Raw genomic sequence first — 19,016 nt, forward strand, 5'->3', positions numbered from 1 at the left:
TATATACCATATTATTGTATAAAACGTTTCTTTGATGGCATAGCTTCTTGTAAATTTAAGTTGTTTCTTCCCGTTCTTCCCATTCTTCTACATTTATTATTCGGCCCACATTTTTTGCACATTGGATCATAGGGTCCTTTACTTGTTCATCCACTATGAAGTCTTTCAGAAGGAATTGATATTGTTTTACTATCTGTTTATCTTTTATCTCTAGCAATAGGTTTCATTTGACTCTCAGATTCCTGTATGTATACCTTTTTTTTATTGCCTAACCAACGTCTTTGTTGAAGTTGATAATAATGAAACCATGTAATTGCTGGATCTTCTTTCTGCAGATCCTGTAGTGCTTTTAATTTAATTTCTGTGGTGCCCTGTTATCTAATAATGGCCAATAAGTAAATATTCTCTCTTTGGCATTCTTAACGGTGGAAACGCAGTGAAACCTAGAATTGCCTATTGTGATTTCATCCATTCCAGTTTTTATTGTAAAAAAAAGTATTTTATATTTATTCCACATTCTTATCAATGAGCTTTTTATCCAGTGTTTCTTAAAGCCCAACTTCATATAAATATGTGCCAACCACATCTTAAATCAATGTCTTTGATTGTTAATAATATTTTGGTTTTAAAAAAAAAATCCATTATTTAATCTATGTCCATACAGCTGAATCAGAGTATAGTTCCATATTTGGTAATGCAAATTACTCCCTCCACTCTCTTTCACATCTTGTAGGTTTTCATTTTTATTCTAGGGGGGTTTTTTGCTATTTTTCCAAATAAATTTTGTTGGATCTTTATTCCAGACTTTAAAATGTTCATTTTTTGTCAAAATTGGAATTGTTTGAAACAGATTTATCATTTTGGGAAATACATTAATTTCAACTGTCGACATTCTTCCAAGTAGGGACACGTCCAAATTGTTCAATCACCCTTACTCTCCTCGGGGAGATAGGGTGGTCTATAAATGAAGTATTACTGTATTTCTTTCTATATTTTCTCATAATTATTTTTGATAGTTCAGAGTTATTATTTGTTAGTTGATGTTTTCCCTTAACTTTGATATAAACCTCTTTGATTATCTTGGAGAAAAGGTAGATATGTCTTTAGAAATGCATATGCTTAATGAGAAAATGGTTTGCTTTTGTTAAAAATAACCATCTTACTTTAGCTCATGTTTTCAGTAGTACAAAATAGTTAAACTTAATATAATTGAACAGATCATATAATCAGCCAACTACACAAACAGTTTAAATCTAGAACACTTCCAACTGGAAGACTGGCAAATCAGCATGGAGGATATGCGGCTTTCTAGAAATTGTTGGACTTCCAGTCTTATCAACCCTAAATAGCATTACTAATTATGAGAGGTGCTGGGAATTACAATGCAACCTCATCTAGAAGGGCACACATTCTCTCTTTCTCCCATTAAATACTAATAGATCTTCATAGTGACAAAAGGCTTGTAGTGGCAACACTAAGCACTGCCCAACAGAGGTTTCAGGTAGTAGACAGGAATCTAGGAAAGCTTCCAAGAAAAGCAGATTTTATTTCAAGTACACCCTCTTATTTGCGGAACAGCAGGAACCAAGTTTTTTTGCAATTTCCTTTAGTGTCTCAAATATATAAAATTTGCTTCTTCCATGTTCTTGGATAGTATTGGATAAGATGTAAGCATGTGTGATTCTTTTAAAAGGGTACACAGCCTCAACATTATTTTCCCATACATTGTCAATGACAACACTCACATCCTGATTTTGCTTACATATCAGTTCAGATACTTCTCAGCCATGTTCCTTGCCCATTGCTTCCCTGTTTAAACCACTTACCTCCTGTGGAGGAGGATGAGTAAAATGAAGGAAAGTAGGGCTAAGAGAAATATGTGTCCTTCTCTTTCCAACACAGTTAAGCAAAAGGGAGCAGGAAGGGGAGGCAACCAACAGGGCAACTCATATCCCTTTCAATCCCATTAGCCAGCTGTCAAAGTGACTGGTTAGTCTGGCATACTGCTGAAGAAAATGAATTAAAAATGACCTGACATACCTGCTAGGCCTGGTAAATCTAAATTTAATCCCAACTGCACCAGCAGTCTCCCTCATAAAAACATGGGTGTCAAGGTTGAAAGGGACATGATTTTATGTCAAAACAAAATAATCTTCCCTACTACTTCAGAATATTATTGAATCAGGACTTAAACATTCCTAACACTATGTTTACATAAGAATGGCATACTAAATAACATCATGTTTACAATGTCTATCCAGTGTGGATGAGTTAAAAATTCTGGATAGATTCTAACAATCTGCTCAGCATGTTTGCTATCCATATAACGTTCTTCAAATTTATTCTAATAAAGAAGAAAATCAAAGATGCCAACATTTCAAAGCTTATTTGCAAATCTGTATTCCCTTGCTAGATTCCACTGTACAAATAAAATGATTACTTTTATGTAGACAGCATGATTCAACAATACAATCTGTAAAAGATATAAAAAATAACATAGAACACAAAAACTGAGCCCCAAATCAATTTACCATTTAAATTTCATGGCAGTTTATAATAAGCATACTCTGAATTCATCCATTATCAGCAGTAAAAGAAATAACAAGGAAATTATTCTCTTTGGAAAAATAAACTTTCACTGCATTTTAACATTAACAAAAATATTTCAAGAATTGGCTTTTACAGACTATGGGCCTGTCTACATAGGCAACAAAAACCATGCTTGCCTCATACATGTTCTGATCCTGATGTTTGTGATTATTCATTTGTAAATGATTTCCTTGGACTTGCCTTTTATCCTAAAGTTTTACAGAAAATCTGCATTTCTAGACCTTGTGGCCAGTCTTTCAGGTGGCGTTGCTTCACTGTATTGTTGTGGGAGGAGTTAGTGGCGGGTGGAACTAGTTGGTGGGAGGAGAGCATTCCTATCAGGGAAGGATTCTTTTTTCCTAGGTTCCATTTTATTTTTATTTTTAAAAAGAAAATTATGTCTGCAGATAGCATTGCTGCATCTCTCTTTAATCGAAAATAGGGTTATTCATGACAGGAAAAAAACTCTAAAGCACCTATGGCTTTGCGACCAAAAATAATGCAAAATAAAAATGGAAATGCAGATGGCCTCCAAATAGCAAGGCACATTCTGCCAGGGGAAAAGCATGGTCAGTTATGGTGACTTCACTCCAACGTATGTGGTATTAAAGGCATCACTGCAGGATCAGTGTGGACTGGGAAAATGCTGTGTCAAACAGATTTCTTTTTATCAGTGTAGACAAGCCCATAGAAAGCTAATGTATAATTCACATTTTGCAGGGCTATATTGGCAAACATTAAAAACCTGAATAGTATTTGTGGATTGTTAAAGCATTTTTTTCCTATGGAGTACCAGAATGTTGAAGATAAAAATACCCTGAAATCTTACAATGTGATAATATAACATCAATTCACAGTATCTATCTACCAATCAAGCATCTTAGTTCTTTTAAGCACTTATATGAATAGATCATCTGTCTTGTGTAACCACACATTGAAATAAGAGGAAATCCTTGTTCATCTTAGCTAATAGAAGCTTCTCCAAAGAGCAAAGGTTCCATGGTCTTCAATTTTTCTGTGATCACTTACAACTTTGGAGATTAGAACATAAGTTCACACTGATCCAGTTTTCAAAATACACTTTGGTTCTTCATGATCACCCTGGGAGCACAATGATATCATTTCACTTATATCACTTAAAGTCATCTGATCAGTGTCTTCTTTCACTCAAGTGTTTCCTTCTTTGATAAAACAATTCTTAAAGTTAACTTCACCAAGAAGCAAAGCTGGTACTATTCTTGTATATAAACTTTAAATGCATGTTTTCTCTTCCTGAAAAATACAACAACAAAAAAAGAATCTCATAGAATATGCATTACACACAAAACCAATAGCAATGTGTTTGCTCTATTTTTAGAACTACTGGTAGAACATAAATGTATTTCTTTTGTGCAATGCTTGGAGAAACTAACTTAAAAATCTAGTTGCTGGATCCAGTCACAGAAGGACTGAAGGCCGACAGGTCGGAGATTCGAATCCAGGGAGAGTGCAGATGAGCTCCCTCTGTCAGCTCCAGCTCCCCATACAGGGCGAATGAGAGAAGCCTCCCACAAGGATGGTAAAACATCAAAACATCCGGGTGTCCCCTGGGCAACATCCTTGTAGATGGCCAGTCCTCTCCCACCAGAAGTGACTTGCATTTTCTCAAGTCACTCCTGACACACACACACACACACACACAAACAAACCACAATAATATGGCAGAAACTTCCCACTAGCAGAGTAATACCACTAAATAAAATCTTAGGACTTTCTTTAGTAAGTTTAATTTCCATACTATGGGAAAGAAACAGAATATGAACACTCACTTTTTTCCAATTACAAAAATGGGCTTCCAAACTGTTCTTGCAGAAGTTTCTCCATTATTGAAATGCTCTGTGAAGGAGAAAATATTTAAATGTTATCATAGTTGATTACAGATAAGCCAGTCTTCAATTTCAGGACATCTGCAGCACTAGAAAGAGTAATCTTAGTCTTTATGGCTATGTAATTAATTTTTTTTAATACTACTGGCTGCCTAATAACAGATTTAAGTACACATTTAGGGGTATTTTGCATACAGAAATCCCTAGCTTCATTTCCTAAAATATATGTTTAAAAGTTTATGCTACATGTGATGAGAAAGACACTGGACAGAAAGTTGGAGACCTTCTGCCAATCAGACTTCAAGAATGTCAATTATGGGCTGGAATATGGAATTTTTAAGAGCTGTGATGATAGTACTATAATTTATGTTAGAATTTGAAAAGGAAAACTACACAAAGGCATAAAGTCACTAGGAAATAATAATGCTAGTAGTAACCAGTAATGCTTATGGAAACTCCTAATCCATCAGAAGGGAAATCTCTGAGCATATCAACTATTACAGACTAAAACCAGGAAATGGCTGGATTCCAGTAGTAGTTACTGTAGCTCAGACATGTCCTCAAGAAATTATGATTTATTCTAGAAATAATGCTGTCCTTCTTTTGGCAGACCTTTATTGTCTACAAACAACCTCCCAATCTCAACCATTCATTTATTAACTGGAAGAACACACAACATGGATGATGAAAAGGGTACCAGACTTTGCAACAACCAAGCTGCCAACTCTGCCCATGCATCTACTCAGGAAATGTAATCACAGGAGCTAAGCACATCACCCACAGTATTAGAGGTATTTTCTCATTTCATAATATAATATAGGCCACCCTTTATTAACAATGCCTTTCAGCACTCAACTTCGAGCAAACAAGACAGTCTCTGTATCAACTAATAAATGGACATAAATCAGACATTAGGAATGGGAATACAGTTGAAGAGCTCTTAAAATTTCCTGGACATTTCATCCCTGACCTCAGAACAGCGATCCTCAACCAAAAAGACTACAAAGAAAAACTGGAAAGAGAAGTAGCTGAATTGAAATATATCCGCAAACCACAATCCATTGAGTGGGAGTTGGAAAGTAACAATGATCATATTATAACAATAATTGACACCCCAATCCCATGGAGGCTTTCTTAGCCAATTTATCATATTGCTTTTCTTGTACCCAGACAAAATCATACTACATCTCATTAGCTCCATTTACCATTCCTATGGTTATACAAGCCAACAAAAAAATCTTTGTCTCTTGGGTTTAGGCTTGTTCCTGGAGTTATTTGGAGAGCTAATTCAGAAAATTACACTGGATAGACGGCATCAGCTTTAGTTTCTTAGATATGGTTATCATGATTTTCTATAGGCAAGCAAATGAAGACTGGTAGATGGCATTAGTTCTATAACCATTTTTGAAATCAGCAAGTATACCCAGAAACTGATCTAATGTTTGAGGTACCAAAATGTGTGTTGGCCTGTGTTATCTACTCAGTTTGGCTTTAGGCAATATCTTTCCTTCTGCCTTTTGCCTGTAATTATCATAATTAAAACTGAAGTTGTCACCTCATTACCATACCCACAGATTTTGCATTTCTATTGCTATTCACACATACAGCCTACTCATAATGGCGTATTCCTAGACACTTCTCCTGGATGCATCTGATAAAGTAGACTTATGCTACCAACTTCTTTCTCTCAGTTTCAAAGGGACTATACGATCCCTTTGCGTACTGATGTAGATGAACATGGCCATGCCTTGAAATTCTGCACATACAATAAATAAAGCATTTCAGTTTTGAAAACACACACACATATACACAGAAAGATGATGGAAAATGTGTGTCACTGACAATCTAAAAAAACCTGTATAAGTCAATTAGGCTGTCATTTTATTTAGTCTCCTATTCAGGCATATCTGGTGGGAATAGCAAAGGGGTGTGTGGCTCCTTCCAGGATCTGGAACTCATTTCCTGGAGAAGCTAGACTATCTCCCTTCATGATGTTTGTCAGGTAGAAGGCAAAAACTCTGTTTCATTCGGGAGGTGTTCGTAGAGGAATCATATTGTTATTGTTGTTGCGTCTTCAAATAGTTTCCAATTTATGGTGAGGCCCTAAGGCAAATTTATCACAGGGTTTTCTTGGCAAGATTTGTTTGTGGATGGGTTTCCATGGACCTCCTTTGACTCAGAGAAGTATGGCTCATCCAAGGTCACCCAGTGAGTTGCTGTAAGTTTTTTTGGGCTGTATGGCAATGTTCCTGAAGCATTCTCTCTTGACGTTTAGCCCACATCTATGGCAAGCATCCTCAAGAGGTTGTGAGCTTCCATTGCTGGGTGGAAATCTGAATTTTGATCTCTTGCTTTTTGATATATTTGGTTTTTTTTAAAAAAAACTTTCATAATTTTAATTATATTTTATATTGTTACTTCTCTGCTCTTCTGTTAATCTTTCTAAGTTGTCTTGCGTCAACTGGGGAAAGAAAATAAATATATAAATAGAGAAAGTATTTTTATGTTTTTCTTCCACAAATTTGCAAAACCACAGTAGTTTTCAAAATAACTTGTATGCTAAACACAGCTTTGAAAAATAATGAAAAATGGTTCAGGCTAGTGCTTTCCTTTTCTGCCTCCTCTATCTCCACAGGAAATGGGAACGGACTAACACACCCATCAGTCTAAATTAAGCTCGCTACTGTTTACTAAGTAGAGCACTAATTGACATGTGAAAACTCTGAGATTTTCCTCGGGCATTTTAAAGTGTTATTTATTGACTCAATTATGTTCACAGTATGACAATTGCTTTTTCTTTCTTCCTCACAGCACAGCTGTCTTAAGGAGTACTGTTTGACAGAAAGGCTAGGGCAGGAAAGGAGGAAAATTTACAAAATGAGGAAGAAAGAAAGGGCAGCTATAAGCCAGCATTTCCATCCTGTTTGTTTAATGGCTAAATAAAATACTAAAATATTATTTTCAAATAAAATTGTTATATTTGCTTGCCTATACATTTTATATTTATTTGAAGAATGTACAGACTCATCTTCATTAAAAATTCTGAATGTTCTTTCTGTATTTAAACATTAGGGATTTACATTACAATTGAACACAATATTAAATCTTACAAAATACAGGGAATAATAGTTATTTACCAGCTGAAAAACACAATGATTTCAAATGTATTAAAGGATAATTGTAATCTGGCACTGAGAAAAATGAAGTGCACATATAAATGCAGCTGCAAAGTGGCATCTGGACAACACTTTAAAATATCTCTAGTGCTCATAATTCAAGAAAACTATCATGAGCTACCCAATAACATTCTCACATAATTTTCTCTAATGTCTTGAATCATTTTACCATTAAATCTTTCACTTATGAAATCTCATATTCATATTCTAAAAGGATTTTTAAAAGAATCATGGCAGAAGACATTAGCTGTCATTAATAGCAAGTTTATTGGATTTCTAAGCTTGATCTATAAAGGAGAGCAAATGAGTTTAATCTAAGAGTACTCAAACAAAAGCAGATTCAACCCATTTATCTGGGTCATAAGTTCACTAAGGTTGTATCACCAAGTTGTAGTCAATTAAATCCTTATATTCATACAGCCTATGTCTCTTCCTTAAACTGTCTTTATTTGAAATCAAACAGCAGGCTATCATTTTTTATGACCGCTATCACTGATATCAGTGAGCTCACCTGCACAGTATTCCCAGCATTATTAGCCATTAAGACCCCAATGCCAACCCCAAGACCACCCCAGCAAGCTCATGGCAGCAGGGTGGGCGGTACACCAACAGAATCCTTATTATGTCCTGGTCACCCATCTTTAGCTAAACACACTTGAACACTATTGATTGTGGGATGAGAAGCCTGATCAGGGGAATGGAATCATGATAGACCACTGCAACACCACCTCCTCCCCACTCCCAGGCCTCAGCTGCTGCTGCACAGAGAATCATGGTGGGCAGAACTCAGAAAGATGAACTCCCCCCGTCTCATCCAGCCATGTCTCTGTGATACAGACCAGGTCAGCATGTTCATCCAGAATTAAGTCCTATGTGGCATTTGCTTTTCCATTTACTGACCTGGCATTCAACAGCAGCATTTTCAGCCTAGATGGGCTGACACTCTGGTTCGCTTGCTTGTTCACTTGCTTCTGTTTACAGAGTATTTGTGTGATACTAAAATATGCATTTGAATGTATAGTTTAGCTCACTAAAATCTCTATAGACTTATACATGTAAGGAAGCAATTAAAAAAAGAAAAAAACAACAACAAATATTAGAGAGGCGGGGTGAGGGCTTCAATAGTCCATAGGTAAAGGTTTCCCCCTGACATTAAGTTACAGCAAATACTTCACAACAACATAATAATATGTAGAAAAAATAAAACTATAGTTTTCAGTTTAGCTCACTAAAATCTCTATAGACTTATAAATGTAAGGAAGCAATTAAAAAAAGAAAAAAAAACCCAACAAATATTAGAGAGGCGGGGTGAGGGCTTCAATAGTCCATAGGTAAAGGTTTCCCCCTGACATTAAGTACAGTAAATACTCCACAACAACATAATAATGATATGTAGAAAAAATAAAACTATAGTTTTCAGGTCAACAGCTTCACATGGGGTGAGCACAGTGATGCTCATAAAGCTCCCAGGGTTATTTTTGCAGTCTCCAAGGTTCCCCCCGCTATCACACCCAAACAATTTGGAGAGCCAAAAATGTTTTCTAATGTCAACATTTCAAAAAGTCTATGGGGTGCTACTGAAGAATTTGGGAGCCCTCCTCATGTTGGGAAGATTGTAAAGGTCTTCTTTTCAGCTATACACCGCTGCCACATCCAAACTCGGTGAGTGACGAGAGTCTCTTCTATTTACCTGCTCTCTCTTTAAGACTAGCTCAAATTTCTGAATTGGCTGTCAAGATCTAGATTTGCTCACAAAAATACATGTGCTTGGCCCAGAATAGCTTTGTACAGAACTTTCTTCTTAATAAAACATTTATTTCTTTTAATTACTATTACATTTATATTTCTCCTTTCTTCCCAAGGAATTAAGAACTTAAGCAGCATATTATTTTTCGCCCTTCAGTTTTAGGCTCAAAACAGTCCTGTGAGGTTGGCTAGATTACCAAATGAGGTACAAAGTTCCTTCTTCACAATTCAAAGGATGAATTATGAATTTAAAGAAAAGGATTAAGCTCTGAATACTGGAGCAGTTCACCCAGAATAGGAGGGAGAAGAATGGGGATGTGGGGAGGCCATCTGAACTAAGTTGTGTCTGCCTCAATTCTGCTCACAGATATTGAAATGCTTTCCAGACATTTGCTTCATCTCCATCAGCATGAAATTTCAAATAAATGAAGTTCAGAGTGAAGCACTTAAGGCTATGAATCTAAATATATACATCACAAGGGCTCTTTTTTACATGGAGCTGCCTTCCACAATCATCAGAAATTGCTGGACAAAAGTTGAAGAGAACAGTCATAAATGGAGATTCATGAAGCGTAACAGACAAGAAGTCAAAAAACTTCAAATATATATTTTAAAATTATAAAGTTAAAACACTTACCTTTTTGACCCCTTGATTTAAAAAGGTCTGTGCAAAAACTTCCAAGAAGCAATTCAGCAGCCCTGCTCCGTTTATTGATATTCTCCCTTTCTGTATAAATTCGGTCCTGCAAAACAAAATGCAGCTGACCTTTTTCTTTTCCTTTTATTGTCAAACAATGCACTGCCCACCCTCGAGATTTATAGTCCACCAATTACACCAAGATCAAATTAGATGAAATAATTTATTTTCTCTTTTCCATGATGGTCTCCAAGACCACCACAACAGATGAGCAGCAACAATCCTTTCCCAAAGGCTCATTTCTCTATTTACATGTATCCTTAAGATATATATATATACATACATACATACATACATACACACACAGAGACACACACACACACATATATATGGATTGACCTTGAAGGAGCTAGAGGTGGTGACAGCCAACAGGGAGCTCTGGTGTGGACTGGTCCATGAGGTCACGAAGAGTCGGAAATGACGGAAATGACTCCAGGAAGTGCTGCAGGCCTTGACCGAGACCACATTGCACCTGCAGGATGTGGTGCACATAGTCGAGAAGGCCCAGTGACACACCCCCCACACATGGAGCAGGACACGACACATCGTGTAATCGATGCACATTAAACCTCAGATTGTCACGCAAAAAAAAAGGATTTCTGGGAAGGCCAAAACATCTGGGGACCCACAGATTGAGAACTATGGTTCTAGACTCAAACATTGGTTATAGAGACCATCACCCTTTAGCCCTTGACAAAGTGCCTTTGTTTTCTGAAGCTTCTGTCTTTGTTTGGAATGGAACTGGACCTTTGAGCTCATCAAAAGCCATCAACGTATTTTCCCAGACTGTACCCTCCCAGGGGGGCAGCTCTGTAGTGGAACAGTCCTTCATTCTTGATCAATTCCCAGATGCCCTTCTCTCTTGCCTACCAATCCTGGAGTGGATACCAGCTAGCCTCTTTTCTGGACAATCAGGGGAGGGGGAGGGAAATATGAATGACTATAAGAAGTATATAAAATATCCTGTATTTCTCTGTATGTTTATGCTCATACTTTAGGGCACAAGCCCACTTGCATCTATTCTTGGCCAGAACATAATTAAAGCCTACCTCTGTCTTCAACACTGGTGTGTCCTTTAATCTGGAACTTTGATTATTAGCATAAGTTAGTTGTTCCCAGCCTTTGGTCCTCCAGTTGTTTTGGACTTCAACTCCCAGAAATCCCAGCCTTTGGGGGGGTGGGGTGTTCTCTTATCGCCCGTCTTGCCTGATCCAAGGGGGCCAGGGCTATGTCTCCAACAGATTTGGCTAAGAGTGCTCACAGGACTCAATTGTGGTTCATCAGCTTAGTCTCATTAGGGGAGACATAGCAGCTGGATCCCTGGCCCAAAGGAACAATGCTAACTAACCGAAGACAGCCAGGCAGACATCTGGGACGGGACTGGAGGAAGATCCTAGGTAAGCAGAGACCACAGTCAGCACTGCCACAGTGCAAATGGACTGGCAGAGGGGGCAACTGGGAGCTAGATGGATCCCAGAGGGTGGCTGAAGGGGCCAGTACAGAGCCAGATCATTAGCTTAGGGTGAGCCCTTCATGATTCAGGGACAAAATTCTGAGCAGCTAGGCAAAAGGGACTGAGGTGTCCAAAATGAAATCCAAGAAGTCTCTGTCCCAAGAACTGGTGAGCTCACTGTCAGGTGTCGCCCAGACAGCCTCTTTTGCTCACAGCAGGTGCTGTAGGATAGCAAGACCAGCAAGCCAAAGGATCTAACTTGAAATTTGTAGGAAAGTGAGAAGGCTAGCCAGCTTAGTTGTGAGCATCCTTTAACCTAGAAAAGGGGGCCAGCGAGGAAACAGGGTGCAGGTTGTCCAAGGGACTGCCAGTACCACAAGTGTCACTATTAGGGCAGATTCTCAAAGCAAGAAGAATGCAATAAAACTATGAGAAGGCCCATAGTCTGTAATCATAATGTGCAAAATTCTTACTACTGGTTATTTCACCTCTTAATATGTAGCTCTATTTATGGTATCATATACAATAATTTTAAAATTATAAATATATACCTAACTATACTTAATGAAATATATCAAAATGACCCCCTGGGCTCATTTTAAAATTTCCTTTGGATAGGATATAAAATGGCTGAAGTATTATTTCTGGCGAAACCTTTTGCTTATGGATAAATGTGTGGTAGGAAAGGGAAAAACATGTGAATTTGGCAAGGCATGCTTTTGCGGACTTCTTTCTGGAGGGGAGAAAATGACAAACCCCCTCTGAACAAATCTTGCCAAGAAAATTCTGTGATAGGTTCATGTTAGGGTTGCCATAAGTGAGCAGGGTTTTGAAGGGACACAACAAATAAAAAATATATGTGGGGAGGGGTGGAATCAGAATGATAACTATCTGTAATGTATAACTTTTTAAAAGTACCTTATCAGGTATGTAAGACATGTGCCTCATGAAGCAACATTTTCATTTCAGATATGAAAGTTTCCTCAGTAATCCCCAACCAATATTCTTCACCAGTTTCTTATTAAATGCCACATTTCTCACTTATTCATATGTTGAATAGTGTTGCATTTGAGAGAGAAAAGGCATGATTTGACACTTCTGCCTATAAAGTCTGACCTGTGACATCTATTACAGCTATAAATTGACCTCCTCATGTTGAATTGGTCACCGACACTAAAAAGGGATCTTTGAACTCGACCACAGTAGAATGGTGAAAAGTACTTTCATGACTGTATGTTCTTTCTGCAGAAATAGGGCTGGACATTTCCAATATAACAAGTGACCCTTACTCTTTATTGGAAAACCCCATCTCTACCCTCTTATTTCTAAACTGACAAGATAACAACTGTCTGACAATGAAAAAAGAGCAGGTTTGCGACAAATTCAGAAAGTGTAAATTGAAACTATCCACACTGAAAAGAAGAATAGCTGAGTTATTATGTTAACCCTGGGAAACAGTTGCTATTTAAATTCCTTTATATCATTGAATGGAGCCCCCAGTGGCACAGTGGGTTAAACCCCTGTGCCGGCAGGACTGAAGACTGACAGGTCGCAGATTCAAATCCGGGGAGAGGTGGATGAGCTCCCTCTATCAGCTCCAGCTCCCAATTGCGGGGACATGAGAGAAGCCTCCCACAAGGATGATAAGAAAACATCCAATCATCCGGGTGTCCCCTGGGCAACGTCCTTGCAGACGGCCAATTCTCTCACACCAGAAATGACTTGCAGATTCTCAAGTCGCTCCTGACACGACCAAATATCATTGAATCCACAAAGAAATAAGAAAATGAATGCAAAGACTACACAGCAATGCACACATACATAGGAAGAAGCCAAACTGAACTTAGGCAAGTTATCTGTCAACACTGCAACCCCATACATTTCATAGGGTTTTCTTAGGCAAGGAATACTCAGAGATCTTTTTGACAGTTCCTAACTGAAATATAGCCTTCAGCACCTGGTATTTGTTGGCAGTCTCTCATTCAAGTGCTAATCATGGTTGACCCTGCCTAGCCTTCAAGATCTGTCGGAATCTGTGCCTTTAAGCCCTCTTAGCTCTGAATAAATTTGCAAATGTGTGTTTCACATTACAGAATTTAAAACCCAACTGTTTTAAACTTGCAAGGCTGAGAGAACTTTGGTTCTTGGTGAAGCAACAAGGTATTTTAGATTTACATATATTTCCACAAATACAAAAGCAAACTAGTGATGGAAATATGTGAGAATTACATTCAAATTCAAACTAGATTCAGATATAAATTTATGCACAGCCACAAATCTACAATGGGGAATGTGGAAGGGTGGGCCCTGTAGGACCTAGCTACCAGCAGAACATCCCAGAAATAGTGAGTAAAATCTCTCCAAAGGGTATGAAAGGATCGTTTTACAGTTAACGTAAGTTTAGGCTACATAATTTCTTTCTGTTTTGTACTCTAGGAGACAAGGACATGGGCTCGCCTGTTGAAAACACCAGAATCCCTATCACACCAGAATCCTTATCACCTTCAGATTAGATAAAATTAATGTAGGGAAAATGAATCTTCTCTTGGCTGCCTGTCTTTAGCTATTCCCACAATTTCTAGCTAATAGGACTAAATCTGCATTTTAAGTAGCTCTTACCAACTTACTTTCTGGGTCAATGTCCACACATTGTTGCTCATGTTTAACTTGTTGTCCACGAGATCTTGGAGTCCTCGTGGACAACAAGTTAAACATGAGCCAACAATGTAATGTGGCAGCAAAAAAAGCCAATGGGATTTTGGCCTGCATCAATAGGAGCATAGTGTCTAGATCTAAGGAAGTAATGCTACCCCTCTATTCTGCTTTGGTTAGACCACATCTGGAATATTGTGTCCAATTCTGGGCACCACAATTCAAGAGAGATATTGACAAGCTGGAATGTGTCCAGAGGAGGGCGACTAAAATGATCAAGGGTCTGGAGAACAAGCCCTATGAGGAGCGGCTTAGGGAACTGGGCATGTTTAGCCTGAAGAAGAGAAGGCTGAGAGGAGATATGATAGCCATGTATAAATATGTGAGAGGAAGCCACAGGGAGGAGGGAGCAAGCTTGTTTTCTGCTTCCTTGGAGACTAGGACGCGGAACAATGGCTTCAAAGAGGAGATTCCATCTGAACATTAGGAAGAACCTCCTGACTGTGAGAGCCGTTCAGCAGTGGAACTCTCTGCCCCGGAGTGTGGTGGAGGCTCCTTCTTTGGAAGCTTTTAAGCAGAGGCTGGATGGCCATCTGTCAGGGGTGATTTGAATGCAATATTCCTGCTTCTTGGCAGGGGGTTGGACTGGATGGCCCATGAGGTCTCTTCCAACTCTTTGATTCTATGATTCTATGATTCTATGATTCAGTCAAAATCTAGAGCAGGAACAGACAACTAGTAGATGGGGTAGTGGCAATTTTCACCTTTGCTCCCCCAACCCCTTTGCAAGCAACACACAGCATCCCAAGTGCATCAGAAATTATGTGAAGTCACTTCTTATCACTATTTCACTGCATTTTTCAGGAGATTGTGCTTGTTTTTCTATATCTTGGAATTCCAAAGTGAGGGTTATCTATGCTATTGTACCACCTGTTTACATTGTTAAAGCTGGACACTGAAGAAAGAAAATAAAATCAACTAATTTAAAATGTGAAGCTAAAAAAGAGCGAGGACTGCTAAAAATAAATAAATAAATGGGTCCCAGAGCAAATTTATTTATTTATTTATTTATTTATTTATTTATTTCTGCTACTTATACCCTGCCCTTCTCACCCCCGAGGGGGGACTCAGGGCGGCTTACAAAAAGAAGGCACAATTCGATGCCCTTATCCAAATACATACATATATAAAACAATTACAATAATTAAACAATTAACAAATCAAGCTCTCCCTAGAAGTCAAGATGACCAAACTGAGACTGTCATACTTTGGACATATCATGAGAAGATAGGACTCACTGAGAACAGACAACAATAATTAGTAAACACAGCAGGACAAGAGAAAGATTGCATTATAAGTGGATAGACCCGGTCAAGAAAGTGATGGCCCTAGAGGAGGCTGCCAATGTCAGAATCATTTGTAGGGGTTTCACTCATAAGGTCACCATAGGTTGACTTGATGACAGTTAGCCACTAAAACAAAGAGGGCTCTGGGAGATGAGCACGTGAAACTGCTATACTTGTGAACCACTGAATTATTTTCAGGGAGAAAATTGAAAATCAGATTGATTTTACTTTTATATGGCAGTTCGGGTTCAGGAAGTGCCAAAGATAAGCTTAGCGTCTATATATAGCATGCAGGCCTTACTCTTCCTACCCCTGATCTAGAGCATTAAGATGTGATATTGCAGCCTAAAAAATTTGCTAGCTTTGTAGGGCCCAACTTACGATATTTGAATGCCTTCCCTGCTCTAAAACACCTGCTGCATCATAATCCAATGAAGCCCACTCTGTAATACTGGTCTTTAAAAATCTGATTAGCTTTAAATCCATGTTGGCATGATAGGTCTGCTTTAGTTGAAATCCACAGTAGTGCCCATCCATGTTGGCAACCAATTTGGTTGCAGAGTGTTGTTTAACCAAATAGATGAATCATGAGCAGAGCACCCAAGTTACTAGGTATTTTCCCCTTTTTTCCTTTGAAAAAGTAAAAATGCTAAAAGAAAATATTGATCTTGGATTGATTCTTGCAGCACAGTGCTGAGTGATGCAGTATCATTATGGCAACACGGACAGAAGGGAAGTCTATTAGTGAGATCCAACTACTGAATTATTGACCAGTTAAAAGCACAGCAAATTTGGCTTAATTGTTTTTGTGACAAGAGTTTAATTAAACCATCTTTACTATAAAATGTATTGCTGGCCACTTAGCTGAGATAAATGTCTCTTATTGTCTTAGAAAAATGCTTTGGAACTTCTACCAGTTGAAATACTCTTCACAAAATCATCAATATGGATTCTGAACACACCTTGACTCCTCAGTCCATCATGAACTGTGCACCACCAATTTAATATTAAGAAATCATTGTGATACATGTGCAGCAGACCATTTGTTTTATCTATAAAAAGAGGGAGGAGAAGTTAAAGAAGCTACCATGGAAATCTCTGTTCAATATAAAGTTTTCATTAAATTAATAAGGGTTTTATTTCTCATGCTCATGTGAGTGGACTATTCACACAAGTAAAGACAATTTCTTAATGTACAAAGCAGAGGTAAGAGAAATCTGGAGGGAAATAGTGGAGACTGGAATTTAGAAAAATATGTAATAGTTACAACTGTTAAAGGGGTTTTTTTCATGTAATTATTTTTAGAAATTTTATGGTAATAGATGGCAGGTTAAATTAACACAACAGCCATAGCTTGAAGAAAAAGTTATCTTGGCCCAACTAAAAACCATAGTTGATTCAATAAGAACATAATGAGACAGGAAACAATTCATGTACATAAGTCACTTGGCCAATGCAGGATAGTATCTCTACAGACAGAATCATTCTCAATACTATTTATACTTTTTTTCTTGTACAAAGTTATTTCCATTTCCTATTTTCTAGAATGTATTTTGCCCCTCCTGCTCATTCAGATAAACTGAAGCTCTGCTCCACAAATGTAGCTTTTTCCAGATACTGTCGAGAATATTTCCAGCATATAGTATTTCATCACATAATATTCACACTTTATCCCTTTATTTTGACCGGAAAAATCACAGGGGCAGTGAAGAAATCATGCCTCACTTGCCTGACCGCCCACCCGTCTTCCTTCAGCTACAGTGCTTCACTCTATTCAACCCAGTGCATTCCAATTCAGTGTGCTAGCTGGCAAGTAAAGCTACATTTGGTCTTCTGCGTGCCCTCTTTCAACTACAGCACCAGCCAAGTGTATCACTATAGCTGGAACGGGGCAAGTGCACAAGCAGGCAGCTGAAGCAGTACATTGGGGTGATGAAACAGTGACTATTATGCGATGAAAGCAAAAACACTGATGGGGGGAGGGGACACCAAAATGAGGATGAGACTATTACACAGTGGCAAGTATTAAGTGATGAAAAATAGCAACTTTGCAATCTTAAGACCTAGTTGTTGCACTCCAGGTCAGGAAAAAGCCCTCTGACTTCAAAACACACCACATGGTGAGTGAAGAAACAAATCCTCTTTTACTGAAGCTTAGTAAATAGCCAATAAAAATAAATGCTTGTAAGGAAATAAGAAGGTTCCAAAAAGTAATAAGTCAGTGAAATGCAGTAACACAAAGCAATGTCCACACAAGAAATAAAAACAGTTCCAAGGCAGTGTTTATCCAGGCAGGAATCAACAGGAAGCAAAGACAATCCAAAAGGCTAAAATTCTCCACATGAACAAGACCCCATGAACAGGATTTCCATGGCACATGAACTTGATTTCCAAACGATGCCTGATCTAACAGGTTTTCCCTTGAAGCAAACCTTATATCCCCAAACCCAGAAACTGGTTTCGCTTTCCCCCACACTTGCCCCTTATCTGATGAAGTCTTTTGGAGCGACGTAAACATTGAGTTTACTGTCGATCCTGGCTGATGTCCAGCCGCCTATCCTTCAACTTCCTATCTGGCTGCTCATTAAAATTTCCAGGTGTCAGATTGTTTTCCAAATCCAAATCTTGAGAGCTCACAGAAAGAGGAAGTAAACCATCATCCCTAGGTTCAACAGGAATATTCTCATGCGAAACTGCCCTTTGCACTGGGGCCTCTCTGTCATTGTCTGTATGAAAATCATTGACCAAACCATCTTGCATCTCAGCCTCAGCCTCGGCACCATCATTACTCACATCATAAGCATCATGATCCTGGAACACAAACACAGGCTGATTCTCAACACTAGTAAAGTTTCAATTTTTCTTCATCTCGGTGAGTCTGTAGTTCATAAACAAATCTGCTCAAAAATCTAACATTGTAATTACCGTAAAAACCGGGGTACTAGACGACTTTTTAGGCATGTAAACCCTTATAAAATTTTGGGGGGCGTCTAGTACCCCGGGTATAAAAATAAAATAATAAAAAAATTACCGGTAGAGCCTCTTGGGGTGGATGCCTTGGCCATGGGCTCCCCTCACCCCTCCCCCTCCTCCCCCTCCTCCTCCGCTGCCTTGGCACATGGCAGCCTCCTGGTCAGGCTCCCTGTTGCTCATCTCTTCTTGGCTTCCACGGGCAGGTCTCACGAGAAGCACCTCTTCTCCCACGAGACACCGTTGTCTCGCGGGAGAAGAGGCACTTCTCGCGAGACCTGCCCAGGAAGAACGAGAACGGCCTGTGCAGAAGGGCTTTTCGCCCTGGTCAGGCTGCTCGCCTTCTTCCTGTCCTTCTTACGAGACCTGGACAGGAAGAAGGTGAGCGGCCTGACCAGCGCAGAAAGCCCTTCTGCGCAGGCCGTTCTCATTCTTCCCGGGCAGGTCTCGCGAGAAGTGCCTCTTCTCCCGTGAGACAACGGTGTTTCGCGGGAAAAGAAGCGCTTCTCGCAAGACCTGCCC

General features: G+C 38.8%; 1 protein-coding gene across 4 annotated transcripts in view; it reads right to left on the minus strand.

Annotated features, from left to right (window-relative positions):
- Positions 1-1,526: 1,526 nt before the first annotated feature.
- The window catches only part of PRELID2 (PRELI domain containing 2), a 50,556-nt gene continuing 33,066 nt past the window's right edge, over positions 1,527-19,016 (minus strand). For all 4 annotated transcript variants that reach the window (XM_060765170.2, XM_060765174.2, XM_067463704.1 and 1 more), the window contains 3 exons: positions 10,014-10,119; positions 4,398-4,464; positions 1,527-3,861 (listed from right to left, as the gene is read on the minus strand). In XM_060765170.2, the coding sequence (XP_060621153.2) occupies positions 4,408-4,464; positions 10,014-10,119 (163 nt within the window). In that variant the 3' untranslated portion in view covers positions 1,527-3,861; positions 4,398-4,407. The remainder of the gene's footprint in view (positions 3,862-4,397; positions 4,465-10,013; positions 10,120-19,016) is intronic.

The sequence above is a fragment of the Anolis sagrei genome, chromosome 2 (genome assembly GCF_037176765.1).
Source record: "Anolis sagrei isolate rAnoSag1 chromosome 2, rAnoSag1.mat, whole genome shotgun sequence".
Classification (NCBI taxonomy): Eukaryota; Metazoa; Chordata; class Lepidosauria; order Squamata; family Dactyloidae; genus Anolis; species Anolis sagrei.